Source organism: Peromyscus maniculatus, chromosome 13 (genome assembly GCF_049852395.1).
Source record: "Peromyscus maniculatus bairdii isolate BWxNUB_F1_BW_parent chromosome 13, HU_Pman_BW_mat_3.1, whole genome shotgun sequence".
In the NCBI taxonomy this organism is placed as follows: domain Eukaryota; kingdom Metazoa; phylum Chordata; class Mammalia; order Rodentia; family Cricetidae; genus Peromyscus; species Peromyscus maniculatus.
Window position 1 is genome coordinate 46,187,192 of NC_134864.1, and position 24,955 is coordinate 46,212,146.

A 24,955-nucleotide genomic window follows, 5' to 3' on the forward strand; every position below is an offset into this window, starting at 1 on the left:
CAGACATGATACTTTTCCCCATTTAACATTAAACTAATAATAATTTTATTACAGGGTACCTTTAACTGTGGAAGTTTTCACCTACATTTCATTTTTTATTTCTATTTATTTATTTATTTATTTTGGTTTTTTGAGACAGGGTTTCTCTGTGTAGCTTTGTGCCTTTCCTGGATCTCGCTCTGTAGACCAGACTGGCCTCGAACTCACAGAGATCCACCTGCCTCTGCCTCCCGAGTGCTGGGATTAAAGGCGTGCACCACCATCGCCTGGCTTACATTTCATTTTTTTTAAGAAAATAGTCAATACGCTATTAAAAATTGTGAATGTGGTACTTAATATATTGATAAAATAAAATATTATTCCAAACAACATTTTATATTATTTTTTCTATGAGGACTTTATAGATTATAGTAAGCAAATTGGAAGGTTAACAAGTTCCTCATACTTTCTTATGCTTAGACATGAGAAAAATCACTCTTCAATGACAATGTATTGAAACTTTTTTAAAAATAGGCAAGAGAAGAAAACCCAAGTCTTAGTTTGCTTAGGAAAATATTAGAAATACACCTTCTTACATTTGTTATAAAATATACCTATAGCAGCATCAAAATGGAATACTTAATGGTATTAAGTAGTTAATAAACACAAAGGAGGTTGTTTTGTTTCCCAAAAATATAATCAAGAAAAAGTAACACCTCAGAATTAAGTTGTACTTCTGTCACCGGGAAAATCTGAAAAGCTCTGTAAATTGTGAAACTCAAATGATAAATTGTGAGGATAATAAACAAATTATACTTGTGTGCATGCATAAACATATTAATTTATCATAGTAAATTGTGTTTACAGTCTTTTGTGAAACAAATGTTATTTTAAAGGGAGGTGCCAATGTGGTACATATCCAATTAGAGCAGAGCAAAACAAGTGGGACTAATGCGGAGCGGAGAAAGAGCTGAGCCAGCACCCTGGATCAATCAGGGGAACAGCAAACCTTTGTTAGGAGCCAACATCTTTAATTAAAACTCTTGTATTTTACTAATAACTTTGCATGTCTATAAGCTTTCTTATTGATTTCAATTATTTTCTGCTTTCCCTTTCTTGAATTTATAGTTTCTGGAAGCATTGTAAAATTAAGGGAAACATCACAATGCACTAATTACTTGTACACATCCAACATTTTAAGCACTGAGTCAATAGTTCACTTGAAGAACATGGGAACAAATTGATATTAGTTATGATATTATCAGAACATTCCTAATAGATTTGAAGGAAGAATTTTTTTCTATTTAACTATAACAGGTACCTTTATCTGAACTAGGATATAGATGATGATGCAGTGTTATTGAGAGGATCTTGCTGAATGTCATGCTAAGGTATAATACCACATATAACATAGGAACTTCTCTGTGGACACTCTGGCATGAAGTGAGAGATGAGATTATATCATGGCATTCAAAAAATGTACTTCAAACCTTGAGTTCTTTTGAGTTACTTTTGGTTTTGTATCTTCTGCTTGCCCAATGACTGTACTATTGTGGAAGCAAAATAGAGAGTTCAAGGATTCATACGTAACCAAAATTATTCTTGTAGTAAGAGAATCAAAGACTTGCTCTTCGGTTTATATATCTATGTATTTACTAACACTACATATTACATACATAAACTCACAGTTTTAAAAATGGTACAGCAAATAAGTAACACCCTTTATTACAGTGTGGTATTTTGTTATTTTTAAACAGTTCCAAACTTTTATGCAGATCAGAAAAAATAGTAACAGACACTATGGTCTGTTGAGTTTTATGGTCTCTGTGAACCTAATTTGGAAAAGTCATCTCCACTGGCTTTACTATAGTGAATTAATTAGAAGGATAATTTGCTGTATAGCAGGTATACATGGATCAAGCAGGTAGTTCTTTACAATTTCCTCATTTAACCTATGTGATCTCAGTGGAGCACTGTTTTCTAACTACTGGTTTGCAACTTGTTAGCAGACTGTCAAGTCACCTCAGCGGACACTGACTGACATTAAAATTTTCAAAGTAGGCTAGATTAGGGAAAAATGGTACATTTGAAAGCATGCTTTATTATATTCTTAGTCCACACATGTGATGTGACTCTTACAATCACTTAACCATAAATCCGTAGTTTTTATTGCTGAAATGTAGATTTATATATTAGACTTCATTAGGTCCCCTATCCTTCTCTATTAAATTTGCTAGTTGAAATCACTTATATGTAAGATGCCATGAAATTACATATGTGTATATGTATGCACATTTGCGGGAATCTTCTGTATAAGCTTTAGCAGCAAGTGTGAAGAGAATTGGGGTGATGCCTTAGCTTTCATGATAATCACTCACAATGTTGTTAATTCATATGGATTGATAATTCATTGGAATGAACTGGTTTTCAGAAGTGAAAACAGAAATATAGGAGAATATTTTAGCTAACAGTGTTGCATTTAAAATAGTTTCTGGAACCATCATCCTCACTATTCCAAGTCCTGTTGGTCTTCACCTTTGAACTCCTATTGTTTGTCGCTGCATACTTGATGCTAACAAACCAATAGAGATGAACAGGAGTTTGGAAAGTAATTTAAAGACCTACTTTGATAATCACTCACTATATGACCTGAGATAAATTAGTTAAATATTCTTAAATGTTAATGTCTTCATCTCTGACACTGGGATAATTAACTTGCTCTGTGAAATACATAGGTTATATCATTACAGGTTTTATATTTCTTTAAAACTATTTAAATGATACCCAAAGGCCCACAGTAAAAAGTAATAATGTCACTGTGACTACAACTCCCCTTCTTGCATTTTTATAAAATGTTATTAATAGTTCAGTGCGGTATTTATATGTGTGTGTATTTGCACATATATACAAGAATTAGCATATCATTTCTAACTGTCTGTCATTCAGTATTTTTTCACTTATACTTCATGTTTCACCTCTTATTTTGGCACAAAATGATGAACCTCCCACTTTCCTAGTGCTGTAGTGGTTTTGTGAGTCATGTTTGTACTACAATTTTTTTAGCAGTTCAGCTTAGTGGATGTTGAAATTACATTAGTGACGATTATAATTCATGAGCACTTCAAAACATGTAATTACTTACAATGCATATCATCCTATAAGTCATATTTCTCTAGACAGAACTGTGTAGTCACATACCTGTAAATACATAAATTTGATGGATGGAGACAAATTGCCCTTCAAAAGCCATGTATCAATTTATGAACTCGCCAATAGTTTCTTCACTGTTCTTGGTTTTACTTGTATCAAAATAGAAAGCTTCCTGGTGTATCATCATCAGATCCTGACTCCTCCAGAGATGTCTGACTGTTCTCAGTGCATTTGTCCATGAACACACTCATTTGTTTGATTCCCCGTTTTCATCAACAAGTGGCCAATTGTGATTAGCTTCTTCATTCCTTACCTGATGTGAAATCCTGTCTTTCACACTGAGGAATTCTTTGATAATTTGCATCACAATTTAAGAGGTAACTTAGATATGTGTCTAATGGGAGAAAAATCATCTTCATTCTCTTCTGCTATTTTGAAAACAGAAGTAGAATAAGAAAAGGTGATAGGTGTGCTATTTTGGTGTGTTTGTGTTTACAACAAGTCAAGATATACATGTTTGTGATATACCATAAATCAAAATGACAAGAATGCCCCATACACCTTTGTTTTCCTTTGATTTTTTTTTTCTTTAAACAGGATATTGGAGTGTAACTTGAGCTGGCAATGAACTGCAGAAGGTGCTGCCTCTGCCTTTTTTAGCTGCACTTCATGGGATGCAGCACCATGCCCGGCACCTTGTCTTGCTTTGTGACAAATTCATGAAGATGCAACCTTCCATCTAAAGTGAAATGATAATTTTAACCAACATCCTAGCTGCAGAGATGGCCTAGTTGGTAAATGGCATGCTTATAAGCATAAGAACTGGAGTTTGAGCCCCAGAAACTACATGAAGACCCAGCACATCCCTAAACATTCTAATGCTGAGTATGTAGAGATAGGGTAATCTGACAACGGGTGGGGTTCCTAGCTTTCCAGTCTAGTTGAGTTGTTGAATTCTGGATTCAATCAAAGAGTCCGTCCTTAAACACAAGTTGGAAACCAATTGAGGAAGATGCCTGATGTTGATCCCTGAACATGTTAGTGCCCTGGCACCTGCACGAAGCCATACACACACACACACACACACACACACACACACACACACACACACACACAGAGACAGAGACAGAGACAGAGACAGAGAGACAGAGGCGAGAGTAGAGAGGGGGAGAGAGAGAGAGACAGACAGACAGAGACCCATGTACACACACACACACACACACATGCATACACTTGTATACACATATGAGCTCATACATACATACCATGAACACATGAATACATATGAACACACAATAATCCATTACCATTTTTGTGCAGTTGCACACTCTTATGTTCTGAAATCTCTGTCTACAAACTTGTGAATGGTATATAAAATAATTCACATTCATTGCTAGGAATTTCTTATAGTTATTGATTCATGACTCACAAACATTGTAGATGTTAATAGTCTCTTAATGAGGGAAATTTCATGGGAAATCAGGTGATGATAAAGAATAGACTTGACAACATCCCTTTCCTCTGTGACACAGCTAACAATATTATGATGTCACAGCTCGCAGGTAATGAGAGAGTAGACTGGGACAAGGGTCAAATGTGATTAGTACCTGCAGAAATCTGGACATGCTTTTATTAACTGACTCAGAATGTCAATTTCAGCATAGACTGAGCAACAATAGACCATGCTTTCCAGATGAACACTAGTAGTTACTGCATTTAGGGTTGAACTGTCACATTACTTATAGGCATATATAACTTATAACATGGCCAGTTTGCTTGTTTACCATATTTACAGTATTTACAATATTATCAGGTCATATTTGACTGGAAGGTCTGAATCATATCCATTGGGAAAAGCCTAGACTACTTTTCATAATTGTATTTTGAAACACATAGTTGTTTGTTTATATTTTTAAGATCCTTATGGAGCTTTCTTAAACATATTAGTACTTGTGTTGTTAGTAAGATACTTGGAAAATACTTAAATCACATAATTCTCTCTGTGTCCAAATCAGTATACAGGCTAATGATTTCTTCCTATTGGCAACAATTTGAGGCTTCGTTTGTGTGTGATGCATAAAAGCATATTTTAGGTTAAGACCCACTTCTATGTGTACCTTCCCATCCTAATGAATTATTTACCCCTCATGAAATTTCTCCTCAGAACAAATACTTCAAATATTGGCTTATGGAATCTTCTTAAAACTTGTGACTCCAATTTTATTTAAAAGTATAAATTTCTGGCAACCTCAACGTTATTCCTTCAGAACGTGGGTTCTCAGGGAGGGAAGGGCTGCATCTTAATTTTACATTTTCCCAATGAATTCTAAAAGTCTGTCTGATGGAGGGTACTCAGAGGGCTCCAGCCAGTCTCAGTGGGCAAATAAACAGCAGTATAGCCCCGAGTTTCTTTCCCAGAATCTCATTTCCTATACATTTCAGTATAATCAACAGGTGTACAATTGCTGGCTGATCTTGGAGTGTTACTAGTTTTACTTTAAAATGACTTATGATAGTATTTTAAGTGAAAGCATGCTATACAACACAGAGTGTTGATTTTTAGGAACAATTTCGCCTTTTATAGTAGTATATAGTGAATCTGAGAGCAAGAAATAAGGTCTAAAAACATCCTATCAAGCCCCTAGAGAAATTCTCCTTAAAATGCTGTCAAAATCCCCACTCAGGAACTCATTCTATTTTATTTAAATTTAGTGTAATAGCTGATAAATTGTTCTGATAAATTCTTCCTCACATCCAACTGGGATCTTCTCTGTTTAATCCATTTATTTTCCTTGTGGTGTAAAGCTCATAGCATATAACTGAAAACATTGGCATTTTCATTGATTTTCAGTCAATGTAATGGGCATAGTGTATTTGGGGGTTTCTTTTCAGATTTATTGCATTTCGTTTTACATGTATGGGTGTTTTGCTTGCATGTATGTCTGCATACCACAAGCAAGCAGTGCCCTCAGAGGCTGTTCGATTGCCTGAAACTGAAGTTACTGATGAGTATAAGCCACGTTGTGGGTGCTGGGAACAGAACCAGGACACTCTGGAAGAGTAGCTAGTGCTCTCAATTATGGAGTCATCTCTCCAGCTCTTGAACATGATGTGTTTTATGGACATGACTTGTTGAAAATTTGTTATTAAAAATAGAAAGGTCAAAAGGATCATAGAGTATGAGTCACTGAGTGTTAGCTGAAGTTATAGGAAGTTTGATATGAGAGAAGGGAACAACCCTCTGGTGGTGTTCCCCACTTTGTTGAAAATGAGGTCTTCAGAATGAGCAAGGAATGATTCTTTATCCAGTCTAGGTCATTTTCTTATGTGCTTGCTCATAGATTTTGTTCATTGAATTTCCCAGTTAGTGATACAGACGTTAACAGAGCAAACAGGAAATTATTGTGAAAGGACATCAGGATTACCATTCTGTAAAAGCATAATTAATATGTCAATCAATCAAATCTTGTAAATGACTTACAGATCTTTCCCATTTTAACTAGACAGAAGGATGTCTCTCAGTTTCAGGCATCACAGTGGAAGACCCCCATTGGACCTATTTAACCTCTTATGATTTCTAGAGCCTTGCCAGTCATTTTAATCACATAGGAATTAGATGATTCACAGACATTATTTTTAAATGCTATGTATCTTGCTCTTAAAATGAGACTTATGGACAGTGGTTGCAAGCCTGTGAAAAATGAATATCAAGCCACACTGAGAATAACTTAATCCAAATTTTCATGGACATAATGATTGCTGTGTTAGAATTAAAATTCTTCTTAGGCTGTCTATGCTGAGATCACAGAGACTAGGTATAGAAAGTAAAAACAGTCAGAAAGCATTGAAGAGAGGGAAGATAGAGAGATAGAAGTAAGGGAGAAGGGGAACTGGAGGACAGGGGAAGGACATGTGAAGTATAGGTGGGAAACCTTCAAAAGTGCTACCAAAATTCAACCTTAATTATCGTATGTTAAAAATAGATTTTTTTCCTCTTGTTGTAATTATTTTTCTTTTGCTGTTCAGAAAAAGAAAAATCAGTAAACTGTCGCTTTAAAATAAAGTAAATTTATTCTAAGGCAACAGTTTGCCTTATCAATTGGTTATCAATGTATTTAGAATAGTAATTCAATTTTTCTTTTGTTAGGAAGATACTGATAAAATAAATCTGCTTATAGATATGCTCATTGCTGGAGATGTTTTTTTCTAAATAGTTTCCCTCCCCATCAAGCATTTTGTTATTTAAATTTACACATAGGATTCTTGTTGAATGTGTTAAATGAATTCTCATCCCCAGTTTCTCTTTACTATGCTTCATATAAAAAGGAATTTAACTTCCAAAGTTTTACCCTTTAATTGTATAATGGCATGACAATACTCCAAAGTATTTAAGAGGACCCACTGAAGCAATCCAGAGAATATGATAATATAGGAGGGAAATCTAATGAAATATATGAATAAAGGTGGAAATTAATGAAGGTAAAGTGATTATAGGTTAATATACCTGTGGGACTGAGATATTGATTTCAGGCATTGATTATTTTATGTGTCTACATCATTGCAATGGTGAGTAAGGTTTGCCATGCTATCAATATTAATAATGCTTACGAATCAATAAATATCATTAAATAAACATATTCTATGCTGGTCTTCATTGCATCCTGTATCAACTTTGACTTGTCCAAGGGAATATTTTCTTTTCCTAAAAACAAAACAATGGAAAGCATGGTCTCTGCCAGATCATTGTTTAGAAATTATGGTTTCCTCTTTATGCAACAAATACTGGTAGGGTACGGTTCATGCTTGCTAAATTTTCATTACTCATTAAAGAAAGTGAAACTCTTGATAATGAAAAGGGCTGGGTTTTTTTTTCATGTTGAAGGCTACACAAAAATCAGATGTAGATTTTTCAAAAATAGAAATTTGCCTTTCTTCCTCATTATTATTATTTTGGGAGTGGAAAAATAACCTTTATTCTGCTTGGGGAAAACAAACAGAATTTCAAATACAGCTGTTAATAATAGGAAAAGAGTAGCATAAGTTGATAGTTACAGATAAATCACTAAAGTACCTTTGATTTCTAACAGACTATCCATCATCATTTACGTCTGTCTTTAAAGTTACTTCCTGCTCTACATTATCCTTAGTTGCCATCAGGTTACTGTGCAATCAAATGCCAACTGTTAAGGTATGGAAATGTTCCATTAGTTTCAATCTACAGGAACTGAAGTACTTCCTTCTTCAGCTCATGAGTTTGTGACCCAGCTCCTTGTCACACTAAAGGCTCCTTCTATCTTTCTTTGAATATTACATATATGGACTCTGGATCTCCATGCAGGTGTCTTGGTTTATACTGGAGTTTGTTGATAATATTATTTATCAGCAAGATCCACAAATCATGCTGTTGCAGAGGTTGAGCAGATTTGATATAATGGAAAACTTTACATTGTCTCCAGTAAGAAATGAGGCTGTCCTTCAGCCCATCATACACCTGAACAACTTGATTCTTAATCATGAGTCAAAATTACAGGTGCTCAGTGTCCACTTGTTCCCTGGAGAGCATCTGGGAAAACAATAGTCTTCTGAGCAATGATGCTGAGACAACTCCGATAGTGGGGACCTCAGTGGCATTCTTGGTACACAATCTTATAGGAAGATAAACCTGATTTCAACGATTGCACTGCACACCTTTGTGGATTTTATTTTCTCCTGTGATGCACGAATGGCATGGGTTCCAAATTCTACCCCCTATGCACCTCTGCTTTGGCTCCTAACGGAGCACTCTGCTTTTCTTTCAGCAGGTAGTAGCTTCTCTGCTGATCTATTCCTGCTTTGTTTCTGTGAGTCGTTGCCTCATCTTGAAGTCTTTTGTTCTCCTGCTCCAATCCTTCATTTCGTGATTGGGCCTCTTCCTAAAGTTTGTGTGCATTGGTCCTTTGTTGCTCCCCCCTCAGCTGGGCCTGTTCCTTCTCCATGTTCTCAGTGGATGATTTCACAATCCTCTGGTACCTCTTATCTTTCCCTTTCATCAACCGCCCATGCGTCATTTACATTTCCTTCAGCGTTTTGCTGTAGCCTGTGCAGCTTCAGCTTTTACATCTCCCACTTCAATATCCTTTTCTTTTCCTGTTCTGTCTACAGAACTGCATCAGTTACATCCTCTTTAGATGCCAAAACTTTCCGCGGAGTTCCTCGGCCTTAACCCCTTCTCCGGGTTCATCATAGTACTTTTTCTTCAACTCATCTATCTCCTGCATAAAGAAGACTATCCACACTACCCCCACCCCCAGTTTAGAATAAATCCCCAACTTTACATCTTCTTCTAGAGCATTGAAAATATCCTGAAGCAGAGCTGAGCAGCGATCTGAGGATGCCTGTAGATTGCTTTTGATAGAATCCCTCTTGCTTTGTTTATAATTAGTCCCTGATTCCGTTGGAACACTTGATCAATGTCTTTGAAGGAATTCTCAAGGAAGATCTTGATGGTTTGCTTTCCACAGATCCCGTGCAGGACTAGCAGTTCCTGGAGGGTTTCCTTGCATAGAGCAGATTTTTTTCTTTTTTCTTTTATTTTAAGGATTTGTATTTGAATAAAAATTTAGGTGGATGTTTCTTTGTATTTCCCTGAAATTGAATGGAATATAAAACATAAAAATGTTCCAAAAAATTATGAGATATTTGGCCATAAATATGGAAGCTAGTGTGACTTTGAAAAATTTAAACTTTATTCATTATAGATAATGAAATAATTTAAAACATATGTTTAACCGTTTCATAGAATAATCACTGTTACGAAGTTTACAAATTTTAGCATGTTATTTTCATGTGTAATTACAGTTCTCGGTGAGAGTAAGGATTTTTTTTAGACAGATTTTCTCTGTGTAGCTTTGGCGCTTGTCTTGGATCTCCCTCTGTAGACCAGGCTGGCCTCAAACACACAGAGATCTGCCTGCCTCAGCCTCCTGAGTGCTGGGATTAAAGATGTGTGCTACCACAGCCTGGCCGAGAGTAAAGATGTTGATGGAACTATTTAATACTATTTTTAAAAATTGTGAGTTAGTAATCTTATTGTTTTAATGTTTTCTACATTAATTCCCTCACTTACCAGGGAAGCCCAAAGGAAATAAAGAGAAAAAGAAACATTTTGTTTATTACCATTAATCAAGACAGTTATAAATAAAAATTAACTTTGGATATATGTGTCTGGAATTCAATATGATGTTGCTTATATGACATGTTTGGTCTGGGCTTTGTGTTTCTGAATTAGAGCTGAGCAATGTTTGTTACCTAGAAACAAAGTAATGGTATGCTCTTTGATGACTTAGTTGAAATGAAGTATTTTGCTTATTTAACATATATCTGGTATTTTAATTAATTACTTTTAGTCCATTGAAAGAACTTTATTCCATCTGTGAATGGAAAATAAATATTTAGATACATTCTTTATAAAGCTATGTATGAAAAGATTTTGCAGTTTGTAGTATGAATTAGTAACTTGTACATATAAGTAAATATAGGATTTAGTTAATTGTTAGAAGGAATAATATAAGCGTAATATATGATAATTAAGAGCTAGAAGTTAAAAGTAATTTGGGGACATATATCTATGACATATATTATATATACCTATATATTATATAAATTTAAAAGTATATGAATATCAATTACAGTTCTAAAAAAAGGAATTAACCACAAACCAAGAAATATAACAAATGATTGGAAAGTATGTTGTATGGTGTTAGATGACAGAAAATATGGAAGGCAGGAGAAAATATTAAGCAAAGTAAGAGTAAAATTGAAAAAGACAAAGAGAGGGTCAAGGAAAGGGAGAAAGTATAGGGAAATCTTTAGGAATCAGGTATTTGAGAAAGATTAAATACAGGTATTAGGAGGAGACATCACTGAGAAATGATGATCAAACTGTTCAAAGTATACAGGCATTGTGTTGTTATGCCAGAATGCACCTAACAATCCCTACCACTGCCAAGAACAAACAAAATCTTCTATACATTTATGAGAAAAAATACTATGGGAGCTGGGCGTGGTGACACATGCTTTTCATCCCAGTACTCCAGAGGCAGAGACAGGCAGATCTCTGTGAATTTAAGGTCAGTCTGGTCTACAAAGCAATTCTCGAACACCTAGCGCTATTATACAGAGAAAACCTGCCTTGAAAAAAACAAAACAAAACAAAACAAACAACAACAACAAACTGTGACTATATGTTCCAAATTAAAGTCACTACAGATCATGAGGCCTAGCTCTGTTTTAACTTAAATTATATGGAACTTGTATTTATTTTACTATAGAGTAAGTAATGTGATTGTGTTCATTATGAAAGGCTACATATGTCAACATTATATATAATCTACTGAGGATAGTCACCAATTCACATGGAAACAGAAACAAGTAAAACTACAGCATCAGAAAACAATCAGCCACAGAATTTAAGATCTTTAAAAATCTAGGAATAAATGCTAATGGTAATTTTTGTTCTTTAGCAATTTACTCACTTTTCTCCAAGAGATACTTTGTTAGCCTCCTACATCATTTTATCTTTCCAAGAAGTGGTCTAGCATCTAGAAGATGTTTTCTTTAGATTGGCAATTTCTCACATCTTACTCAATAAAGAAGTTGTTGTGTACTATTGTGTACCAAGGGCTAAATATTGTCCTTGTGCCTGGAAATAAATACTTTAGTGATTTAGGGAAAGCCAACCAACTCCTCATTTGATCAGGCAGAATAAGCTAACCCAGTCAACACAAATGTTGTAGAGAAGGCAATAACACTGTGTAATGCACTTACACAGCATTACTCACATTCGCCATGCTAAGCACTTTACACTTGTGTCTCTGGTTTGTCTCTAATCCTGTAGGACAAGTAGTCATTCTAGTCCTCTTGTTGGGATGAGAACATGAGATATAGTATAGTAGAGTTTGGAATGAGCCGAGGCTCCAGCCACCTGGACTTCTATATGAACATTATCTTCTACCCAGGAACAAGAGTAATAGAGAAATTCAGCTTGGAGACATGCCTAGTAAGGGTTCAAAATAAGGATTACTCATCAGAGAAGATAGGAGCACTTGGAAGGTAAATAAATGCCATAGAGAAACACAATGAGAATCAATCTTCAGGGAGCAGTGTGAATGAGTGCCTGTTCTGCCACATATGAGAAACATGGGCAGTGGTGAGTGACTCCAGAGGAGGTAGAAATTTCCATAAATTCATGGAGGAGTCTTCATTTTTTCTAAGGATTTAATCCACTGGTACAGGGGTGGCAAATATTTTATACTGTGAATCAACACCGAACTGAGCAATGGCTTCTATATTATTATTATTATTATTATTATTATTATTATTATTGGAATTTCTATTCATTTTACATACCAACTACAGATTCCCCTTTTAAACTATTTCTTCAGAGCACCATTGAGGATTCATGGAGAGGAACAATAAGAAGTCCTCTTTACAAGGATATGCAAAACTTTATAGATATACATAAACTAGCATAGAGCCAGGAAGGTAATACAAATTTAATGAAACAGAATTGATATTGCTTGGTGATTTTCCTCTGGTATCAGAAGGGATATGGGAAAGAGAAATATGAGACCCATGTTTAGTTTCTAGGTGAGCCATTGGTCAGATAGCAGCGTTTCATTGATTGTGATGAAAATTAATATAGTCTCTGGTAGAAGTGGTGTCTAAACAGCTCAGTTCAAGGAATGATAACCAAGACACCAGGCAAAACTGTAAATAAAGGAGCCATGGAGTGATATGCTGCATATACTTGGTAGTATTCATACTGAGAAAGTACTTGGGATGTGTGTCTCTATAGTAATTGAAATAAGCAGAGTGTGTCTCTTTACTATAATTTTGATACCCCATCTGTGCATTGCTGTGAATAAATTATGCAATGATTCAATGCTTTGGATTAGATTGAAGAGCAAGAAAAGACCAGTGAAAGAATTTGTTGTTTTCACCCTCCCTCCCTCCCTCCCTCCCTTCTTCCCTCCCTCCCTTCCTTCTTTCCTTCCTTTCTACTTTCCTTCCTTCCCTTTCTCCCTCTCTGCCTCCCTCTCTCTTTCCTTCTTCCCTCCTTTCTTCTATCCCAGCCTTTTTTCATGTAACATATAATGTGATTTCAAGTAAAAATGTATTTCCCCATCTGTTGAGTGCTAAGCATCTTAAATGAGTGTTGAGGGCACTTTCTCAGAAAGACTTCCTGTACTCCGGTTTAGCCACTTCATTGTTCATTCCATTATTCCCAAACCTAATAAATACATGCAATGATTTTTGTAAGGCTTTATACCTATTTGGTGGACACAAAATAATGTTATATATAAATAAATATGTATATATATATACACATATAAATGAAGCTTTTGTACAGTAATTTGCTTTTAATTACAGACTTAATTCATTAAAGGTTTCCCGAATTAATCAATATTAGATGGAATAAATTGCTGTTCCAGAACACATGCTTTGTTGTTACCAACATAGATCTGTGGGTGGATGGCTTTAATTGAGGCCCTATCTCTGTCTTCTACAGTGACAAGGACTGTGTGTGCTGAACAATGTGACGGCAGGTGCTATGGACCCTACGTTAGTGACTGCTGCCATCGAGAATGTGCTGGAGGCTGCTCAGGACCAAAGGACACTGACTGCTTTGTATGTTTGTGGATCTCCCCCCCTCCTTCTCCTTATGTCTGAATCAGAGTCACATTGAATATTTAACACTGGGTTATATTAAGATTAAGTTTGGTCATATTATTATTGTAAAAGGCATTCTACCTCTGAGTTGACTATTGATTAAACAGAATTAATTATTTGTACCAGTTAGATCGATTCTGCCTTTCTGATATAATTTATATGTGACATGAGGGTATTGAAGAACACGAATGAGAACATGCTGGGATATCTTTCAGAAACTGAGAAAATCATTTGCACATATTCAGTGCTTATTTACCACTTTGTGTTTTTGCATTATTGAGTCCCATGAGTGAGGACAGCTTGCTTCCTGAATATCAATTTCAAGGTTATGTCAGAGAAATTTATGTATTTAAATATTTTCCAGTTTGCACTATTAACAAACTAATATTGTTCTATATTTAAAATAAATGCATATCTAAATCTATTTATGTGATAAACTGTATGGCTAGTATTTTTGAAGAGGATATTTTTATTTCAATAAAACTAACATTTATAGCTTTGTTGAAAAATTTTAAATTACATTTGATATTGTATTCTTGATATAAATTTTTGTTCCTTGGAGAATATATATATATATATATATATATATATATATATATATATATATATATATCTTTTTAATGATAATTTACTCAAGTTCATAAAACAGAATGCTAATTTTAATCTAGAATAATAAACAGTACACTGTTTCATTTTCTAAATGAGCACAACAAATTATTTGTCCACTTCTCAAAAATCTAACAAACACATATTAGAAATTAATTTTGTTCCACCAAACACATATTAAAAGTGAAATTTTTAAGAACCGGATCTTCATCCAGTTAACAAAATAGAAATTAGAGCACTAAGGCTGTAGCTAGTTACTACTTGACTCTTAAAAATTCTAAGGAGCTTTAATGAGTCTACTAGGATTCTACCGTGACACAAAACTAAGTCTGGTGAAACTGAATCCAAACAAAGAATAGAGGGGCTTCTACATGTTACACATCTAGGGGAGAGCCTTGGCAGCCAAACTGAGAGCCTTTTCTTTTCTGTCATCAGCACAGACAGGAGAGGACCAGGCTTGATTTTGAAGACACTGCACATTGCAGGTGTTGCATTAATGATTCCAAAGCCAGCACAGTGGGGAACAGTAGGAAAACCTCTCCCTGTAGGATGTGGCACTGTGCCTTTTCTCTTGTATTATTGTGATAAGCAGTACCAGGTGCTCTCGAGAGCTCTCATTTCATTAGTATATTGGAATGGTCCAGTGATCCTGCTTTGGCATTTAATACAGAATGTTGATGAATGCCAGATTGAGGCTTTGGTATATGTTACATCGTGCTTGTGTGCTAACTGGAAGGTAAATTTGCTCCATTCCTCTGACTTATATCCCCTTGTTCCAAATCAGCCTATGTACATTGCATATCAGTGCAGAAAGTGTGTTAGTAATTCAATTATAAGAACACACGATGTTTCATGGTCATAAATTAAAACTTACTGAGTTTTCTAGATTGCTTTTTAATAGAGTCTTCCGATAAAGTGTCATCTCAGTGAATAATGTATCATCAGTGAGTCTCTTTCTGATTATGTACCTTGTAGACCATCATCAGAGAATTGTCATGTTGTGATAAAGTGTTTGCTAAAACAACAATTGATGATGCAAATGTTGCGAGGAAACAGAATAAATTAATTCTTATTAATAACCATATGACAATTCATAATGAAATGTAAAACAGAGCTTTGGTTCATGTGAACTCTTTTATGAGGCCTCAGTTATTCATAGGAAAGCTTCATTTCTTAATTAAAAGAGTTAGGTTGTCCATATGTTTGCTCATCAAATGTTTATTTGTGCTTTTTTGTGATATCAAAAGCACAACTCTCAGGTAGGAAAATGTTTTTCAATTCTTCTCAAGAGAATTTGAAAATATTAATGAAAACTCATCTGAAAACAAATTTATGTTAAGCAAAAGTTAAATGCCTTTTGAATATGGTGGCTACAGTAAATGACATATCCATTATGAAAAATTATATCATTTTATTTAAGCACAGACTAATAATAGCTCACCAGCTCTTCATATTTTAACTCCTATAACCATGATACTTTGTTAATCTCCTGCCCCAGCTTTTCCTTAGGTCCTGGTAAATAAATGACCATCATTATGTTCCTCCCGTAGATACTTGAACTAAACATGACACACACAAGGCATGAGTTTGCCTGTCACCCTCTCCAAATAAATTCTTATCTATGGAACTGGAGATATAAACCTACTGTAAAGATTAAACATAAGTATGTGTAATCAGTGTGAACTCAAATAATCTGTCAAATTCATCTATATTCAACATTATCAACCAATCCTCAGTTTAAAACTGTGTTGATATGTTCTACTCTATGTGAAGACCAGTAATCAGAGATGGTAATTTATTTACTGACACAGAGAGGGTGAGAAGTTGATGAAAACTTGAAGACACAACGACTTCAAAATTATAAATTTGGGCAGAATTTATAACATTGAAATATATGAAATATAGCACCTTTCATTAAATCGTGATAGCAGTGCTTTATTGACAAGTTTATAGGAAGGTTATTTATAAATGTATCTGCTGTGTTGCAGGCTTGCATGAACTTCAATGACAGTGGAGCCTGTGTTACTCAATGTCCCCAAACATTTGTCTACAATCCAACCACCTTCCAGCTGGAACACAACTTCAATGCAAAGTACACATATGGAGCATTCTGTGTTAAAAAATGCCCACGTAAGTAACACACTAAGATACATCAAATAACCAAAGCTCAACATGAAAAAAAAATTAGAGGTTTCATGTATAATCATTTTCATTTGAAACTTGAATAATAAAAGTAGTAAATTATGTTACATTGGCTGTGGGTCCTGCCATTTAAATTTCACAAGAAGAGGAAAGTAAGGATCAACATATTTAAGTGATTAGTTTGGAGTCATATGAGGTCATACCAGGCTTGAGGTTAGAGTGGTGGCTTATGATTCCTAAGCACTTAGTATTTTCTCTGTACCTTTGTTTTCAATGTGTGATGCTGTTTCTCAGAAGAGATCATTGTTGACAGCAATGTGTATGATAAACAAGGTCAGATAGTGACATAGTTGGGTTTATGCCTATATTTATTAGTGATTGTTTATGCTAGAATATATGCCAGGATAATTAAATAGGTATGAAGATCATTAAGTGGTATTTAGCAAACTGATAACAAATGCTAACAATTCAAGAAAACCATTACTTTGATCACATATTAAATATTATATGTGATCATATATATACACATATATATCATATATATATACATATGGTATTTGTTGCTTTTAGTGACCAATGGGATTTTCACCTATTGAAAAGTCTAAGTAATTTATTTAAAAATTTTAAAAGTTAATAACTTCATTAACTTATGTACTCATTTGAGTGGAGGCTTTACAGTCTATAGAATATAAATATGACAGCAGGAATATTCATATTTTGATCAGTTGAAGGTACTTCATTGCTTTTAATTTATAATACTAAGACCATCTGTGGACTGCTCACTGTACTCAGTTTGGCAAACTACAACTATCTTTGGGAACAAGGTCATTTAGCTTCTAAACACAGGTCTACACTCCCCAGTTCAGCATTCTGAAATCTAAAAACTCAACCTGTTGAAGAAAAGAAAAAAGGGTCAGGATTCGGTGAATCCTTCACAGAGTCCTTTGTGGTGGGTGTTCTGTGACAGATATAAACTTGCAATCCAAAACATTTTCCACATGTGTCTACCCTGATGAATTGTGCATGCTACAAAACATTTTCTATGTGTGTCTACCCCAGTGAATTGTGTATGCCTCTTGTGTTAGTCACTTTCGTGTCTCTGTGATTAAAACACCTAAAAGAAACAACATAAGAGGGAAAAGGTTAATTTTTGTCACATGCCGCCAGAGATTTCAGTCCCTCATAAAGCAGGGGAGGGATCTAATGCATGGTAGTGGAACTTGTGGCAAAGACTTCCCTTTCATTGAGAGTGGCCCTGAGGCAGGTAAGAACCAGAGCTTTTGTGATCTTCCAGAGCCTTCTAACAATAATCGCCTTCAAACCCACAGTGCCTACCTCTGAAAGGGGCCACAGGGACAAGCAGAATCTGTAGGACTAGTGTTTAAGATATGATATTATAGGGACCATTGCAGATGACTAACCATACCATTCTTCTACCTTCGATCCTGTGCCTTCCAGAAATTCCAATCTTTCTTCTCACAGAGCAGTCTAGTTCTCTTGAGTCACTCTTTTCTCCATACAAAGGACTGGGTTGTTAGTAACTACCTAGAAAATGTCCCATTAGAAGACTTTGCTGTGTATCTGCCTTGATTTCTTCCACTACATTGTCTGAGTGCCCTCCTTCAAGCATTACTGATTATGGCAATGCTGAGCATAAATCAACCCTGACCCATGATTAGGTTCTCTGTCTCCTTCAGGTCCAGACAGCATTACAGGAGCTGTTTGCTAATTGGTAAACAATCCTGTGCCTTAGACAGTATGCCTTGGCTCTCTTAGAGGTCTCTGTTAGGTTTTTCTAGGTAGAACTTCATAACTCTCCATGGCATTTGCTCCTACCATAGATGAAATATGTCTCTTCTGCTTTGGACAGGCTTCCTGTTTGGAATCTTTGATAGGATTATACATAGGTCCAGACAAGTATTCAGGGGAGGTTGCTGCATTCCAAACCAGACTGTTCTTGCAAACATCATGTTGTCCCTCTATTTCTGATAGCTCTAGGTGCAGTAATTTATTCTGTTTTTCAAGGAGAAAGTTCTGGCATCTCATATATTGCTGGTTTCCTAAGAATGTCACCAAGTCTAAATAATAAGCTATCCCTTGTCTAAATGTATACCTTTGCTAAAGTGATATCTTTCAAATTTTCGCTATGTAACAGAAAGGTTTGGTGGCATGCCAATAAAACACTGGATGCATTTTTAACATTTCCTCTTGGATTTGAAGTGCACTCTCTTGATCCAAGGAAGTTTAATGTAAGCTTCATTTGTGCTTCATGAACTTGAAGTATTTTAGACTTCCAACTTGCATAATGTCATGAAATGAAGTGGAACTATTGAGAAACACAAACTAAATGTAATGTAGTTTCCTAAATCTATAAAAGAGATTGCTCTATCTTGGGGACAATTTGGAATGTGGAGCTGTAGTCAAGCAGAGACTCATTCTCATGTTCTTGGAATGGAATGTGAGCATTGGCGATGATGTTTTGGGTTGGGGTATTAGAGGGGATGTGTTTTAGAGAGACATATACATTATCAATAATGCTAGCTATTTTCAAATTGTAAACTATCTTCTTTCATACTTGATTGTTTAACATTAACATTATTGTTTATTTGACTTTTTTTTTTTAATCAGATAACTTTGTGGTAGATTCCAGTTCTTGTGTGCGTGCTTGTCCCAGTTCCAAGATGGAAGTAGAAGAAAATGGGATTAAAATGTGTAAGCCTTGCACTGATATTTGCCCAAAAGGTGAGTGATGTTCAGAGTATTGGGTTATAACAGGGCCTTACCAAAGGCCTTCCTGTACTTTTGGGTTTTTTTTTGTTTGGTTTTGTGGGTTGGGTTTGGTTTTGTGCTGTTTGTTAGTCTGTTTGTTTTTAGAGACAAAGTTTCCCTGTGTAGCACTGGCTGTTCTGAAACTTGCTCTGTACACCAGGCTGGCTTTGAACTCAGAGATCTGTCTGCCTTGGTCTTCTGGGTGCTGGGATTAAAAGTTCAAGACACACCTCCTGGCTTCACATAACTTTTAGTAGGCCAGTGGGACTAGTTATCCTCCCACAAAAAATGATTGACAACACACACAAACACACACACACACACACACACACACTTTATTGTTGTTCTGAAAAATACTGGCTAATTTGGTTTTAATTGACTTTGAATTATACTAACAGACTGGCCCAGGAAATACCCAGGAACTCAGAAATCAAAGGAAATTTATTTCCTTTTTTTCTTTTATTTGGAGCTAGGAATTGAGCCCATGGCTTTAATCATGCTAGGCAAGTACTCTACAATCAAACGACATCGCCGCCAAGAAGCAGCAAATGTTAGAGATTTTGCACAAAGCAAGGGTCCACTAGGTGTTTAGTATCTCATAAATTATTTCTATACAATAAGATATGCAAAGGGAAGGACTACACAGCACTCACTCTCCCTTGTCTTAAAATTCTATTTTAACAGATATGTGCAGTGATAAGAAGTGCATTATAAGTATTAAATCAATGAAATGAATAATTTGTGTTGTAGAGTTTTAGTGAAGAAAGGCATCTTATCTAGGCCTGAATGCTCAAATTCTTCATCAGAAGGAAGCCTTTAAACAGGATGAAAGCAGAGTTTAAATCTCTCAAATGTTAAGCTTTTGAAGTACTAAGGTTAGGAAAAGGGAAACCTATACTTTCAGACTATACTGTTTTTTGTGTGAATGTCTTCCTCTCTGTCTCTATGTCTGTCTGTCTGTCTGTCTCTCTCTCTCTCTCTCTCTCTCTCTCTCTCTATATATATATATATATATATATATATATGTATACGTATACATGTACATGTATATGTATATATACATATATATATATATATATATATATATATATATATAAGTCATACACACTCAAATTGTTTTTCAAAGTAGAGCCTTCAGAAAACATAGATAATATAAAAAGTGTAAATATTTGAATGGCCCTAGTACTGACTCATATTATAATACTCTTTATTTAATATGTACTTTAAATACACTAGTGCTATTCAAATTGTAGGTTGTAAATGATTAGTAGATCAAGGAATTATTTTACAAAACTACCAGCATTTTCAAAATATTAAAATTTGTGTTTTGAAATGATCTTCAAAATGAGAACTTTTATCTGATAATGCTAAGCATTCATGGGTTAAAAAAAAAAAGTTTTGTTTCAGTTAGGCCTAGGTGGTAACTATGTGCTGGCTCTTAAATTTAAACAAAATTCTTACAGTGAGTCTTGATTGTTAGATTATGATACAGAGAAAATATTTCCATTCAGTCTCAGTAGTAAATGTCGAATGAAGATTTAAACAAAAGTAATGAGCTAATGAAAGGAGCAGACAGTTTTCCAAGGGAATTATACATACACACAGCCAACAAGTCGCTGTCAAATGTTCAGAGCCCTAAACTATCAGAGAGATGCATATTAAAGCTGCTCAAATTCCTGTCTTATTCAAAATGTTGCCAAAACTAAATGGCAGATGCTAGCAGGAGAAGGGAACCCGCACCCTGCTGCTGAGAACATAAGCTGGTACAGCCACTTTGGAAAACAGCTTTAAGTTTACTCCAAAGACTAAGAAGTAGAGCTGTCATATAATTCAGCTCTTGTTTCTAACCAAAGGGCTCTAAGTCAATACACCATAGACACTTACACACCTTGTATATCGGTGTACTATTCAGAATAACCAGACAATAGACCAAGTCTAGTTGTCTTTCAGCAAATGAATAGATAATAAAAATAGTGCATTATGAAATTTTAGAAAGAAAATTAAATCATGACAGGTTTGGAAAACAGATGCAACTGAGAATCATTATGTTAAGCAGAATAAGCTAGGCTCAGAAAGGACAAATGCTACATGTTTTCTCTGACATATGGAACCCATATTTAAAAGTGTGTGTTCGTGTATCTGTGACTGAGAAGAGAGTCATGAGAATAGAAGGAAGGGACCTTAAAGGTGGAGAAATGGAATGTATGTAACAATGAATTAGTAGCAGAATATCTAGAAGAATGAATGGAACCTGCCTCTCAAGTGCTGGGATTGAAGGTATGCTGTGGTGAAGTTTTGTGTCCCCCAATATACTGTGTCTCCCAATAAATAAAATTTACCTGAGGATCAGAGGAAAAAGCCAGCCACTATTTAAGAGTCAGGCAATGGTAGCCTTTAGTTTTATCACTTGGGAGGCAGGGATCTGTTTGAATCTATGTGAGTTCAAGGCCACACTGGGAACAGAGCCAGGCGTGGTGACACATGCCTTAAATTCCAACACTAGTTAACCATGGAGGTCTGGAGGTATATACAGACAGACAGGAAGTGACAGAGCTTGGCAAGAAGAGGAAGTGGTATAGCTGAAGAGAGAAAGCAAATCACATGGCAGAACAGCAAGGCATATTATCGGCTTGGGTAGACAGGAAGTAGCTCGCTCTTTGGAAGGTGCAGAGTTGGTAAGGTGAGTTTAGCTGTGGCTTTCCCTATTTCCCTGATCTCTCAGGTAAATTTTATTGGGAGACACAGTATTTTGGGGAACACAATATATCTTTCTACCTCCTTACACACCCAACTTCATGGGCTGAGCAACATAGGAACACACATAGGCTGTGTAAACATTTACTAGACCTGCACAAATTCAAGCCAGATAAAATACCGTACAGAAAAGGGGAAGTGGGCACAAAATCCAATCGCTTCTCTAACCAAGAAGCTATTTGTAATTGATACCTGTTGGGAAAGGTAAAATCAGCTTCCTCCAATGGAGTGATACTGGGTAGATCAGTCATACTCCAGGAACAGCCTCATGCTCAGCAGTAGGTAGCCAATACAAAAGAGACTCCATGTTTTGTTGTTTGTTTGATGTGTGTGTGTGTGTGTGTGTGTGTGTGTGTGTGTGTGTGTGTGTGTGTGTTTAGGTTTGAATGGGTTTTGTTGTGTGTGTTTAGGTTTGAATGGGTTTTGTCTTTTTACTTTTTTTTTTTTGAGTTTGGGGCTTGTTGAGGAATGGTTAAGTGAGAGAGAAAATAGAATTATTTTAAATTGATAAGGGAATAGGGGCAGTACCAGTGAATTTGATATATATATGGTCATGTAGTGCCAAAGGAATATATAGATAAATAAGTAAATCAGTTGGACCTGGTAGTTCATGCCTTTAAAACCCTAGCACTCCTTTAATCTTAGCACTCTGGAGGCAGAGACTGGAAGATTCCTCAATTCAAGGCCAGCCTGGTCTACAATGTGAGTTCCAGGACAGCCATGGCAACATGGGAAGCCCTGTCTTGAAAAAACAAAATTTAATAACTATCTTTTAGGAGGGAAAGGTATTTTTAAATTTTGCAATAAATGCTATTATTTTATAATGAAAAGCGCAATGATGTATTAGCCAAGAATATGTTTTTGAGCTGTTTACTCTGAATCTTGCTTCTATAGCGTGTGACGGCATCGGTACAGGATCATTGATGTCAGCCCAGACTGTGGATTCCAGTAACATTGACAAATTCATAAACTGTACAAAGATCAATGGGAATCTCATCTTCCTTGTCACTGGGATTCACGGGTAAGTATTCAATCTTGTACACTATTGTTCTGGGAAGTGAAGGTGTCTCTTTGCTCCGCATGCTCGCATCGTTGATTCATCTGGACTTAGAAGAGTTTTACCTTAACAGTCTTTCCAGCCAAAGTAGTGGAGAGCCCTCCAGGAGTGCTGGGGGGGTGGGCACTCATCTGCCTTCAGAGTTTGGTCAGTATTTAGGTATGACAATGCAAATTTGTAATTCAGCTTAAATGTGCTTTGAGAGCACTCTCCTAAAACCCACTGTCTCAGCAAGCCCAGGCTTTAGGGAAACACCACTGACACATAAAGTGAGGGGTTCCCTTTGAATTTGCAACACATTAGTTCAAAACAACATACATCCCTTAAAAAAAAAATCTCACATGAACCAACTCCAAGAATCTGACATAAAATTAAGCTGCAATTCTCCTAAGCTGCTTTTAAAAATTCCTGTCTCGAAAAAAAAAAAAAAATTCACTATGATCTTATGTATTCTTCTCTCTCTCTTTCTCTTATATGGGGAAATTAGCACAACTATAAAGTGGGTTTTATTTTGGTAATAAAAATTCTTGCATTATCTGGGGTCCTTCATTACAGAACTGCCTGCTGGCTTTAACTGGGGGAAATAACCAAATTTGTATTCTTTGTGTAATAAAAACGTCAATAGTTGTACTTTGTATTTTATCTATTTGTCTATATTACTACTTAATCTCTAAATATTAGTGCTACAGGCTACAAATAAAGACTATCACTCACATATTTTAATTCAAACTCTTACACTGAACATATATCACATCATTTCTGGAAGCAAAATAGCTTAGCACATTTTGAATAAGTATTTCCAAATAAGAACAGCATGAGCAGTGTGACAAAGTATTTATCTTCATTCAAACAAATTATTATTTATGCTCTTGCACACAATATCTTGATTTAAAAATGTAGTTTTTAATATGGCCCCATGTCATGTTCTGTAAAGGTTTACATGTATCTTGTGTCCAGTTTGTTATTATTAGACAAACCAAAGCTTTTCTTAAAATTAGGATTTCTAACTTCCCACTTTAAAAAACTTGGTAATTCTCAGCCCACATTGACATATGACAGTGATGTGTTAGAGATGAGAATCCCTCACCTTTTTGAGATGGGATCCATTCAGTTAACTTTCACTAAAGTCGCCACATTTTCTCTGATGTCACCTGCATTGTTGACCTAGCATATTTAGCCCATTGGGTGGGAGATTTGGGCCAATATTTACTTCCTTTCTTTATAATTTAATGAGTACATGATATCCAAAAAAAGAACTTGTGTATGGACTAGTTATTACCTTTTAAGACCAAATGTCCCTATGACAAAAAGAACATCTGTTAGTAATACAATCTGAGGATCCAAGAAATAAGATGGAGCTGTAGCATGAATCTTAAAAAGCTCTTATTAATAAGATCAAACCTGAGGCCAGTTATTGGGGTGAATGCTGGTAGATCCGATGCAGAACAAGCCACAGCTATCTCACCTTGCCAATTCCTCAGCTTGTCTTGTTTCCTCTGACTGGAGGCCTCTGAATCCTCAACCAGAATGGGTCTCAGCTGAACTGCTACTCAAAAGCCTGAATGCTTAACCAGCCAAATGCTTAACCAGCCAAATGCTTCTAGTTTCTGGTCCTCACGCCTTATTATCCTTTCTGCTTTCTACCACCACTCCCTGGGATTAAAGCTTGCTTTCTGGGATTAAAGGCGTGGTGAGTCACCATGCCTGGCTGTGTCCTTGAACACATGGATTTCTGCCTCTGGAATACTAAGATTAAAGGCATGTGCTACCACTGCCTATCCTTTATGT

The 24,955-nt window shown here is 35.7% G+C and overlaps 1 protein-coding gene across 7 annotated transcripts in view; it reads left to right on the plus strand.

Annotated features, from left to right (window-relative positions):
• The window catches only part of Erbb4 (erb-b2 receptor tyrosine kinase 4), a 1,076,808-nt gene that overhangs the window by 731,640 nt on the left and 320,213 nt on the right, over positions 1 to 24,955 (plus strand). For all 7 annotated transcript variants that reach the window (XM_006989868.4, XM_016008144.3, XM_016008143.3 and 4 more), the window contains exons 6-9: positions 13,679 to 13,797; positions 16,434 to 16,575; positions 19,216 to 19,329; positions 23,005 to 23,131. In XM_006989868.4, the coding sequence (XP_006989930.1) occupies positions 13,679 to 13,797; positions 16,434 to 16,575; positions 19,216 to 19,329; positions 23,005 to 23,131 (502 nt within the window). The remainder of the gene's footprint in view (positions 1 to 13,678; positions 13,798 to 16,433; positions 16,576 to 19,215; positions 19,330 to 23,004; positions 23,132 to 24,955) is intronic.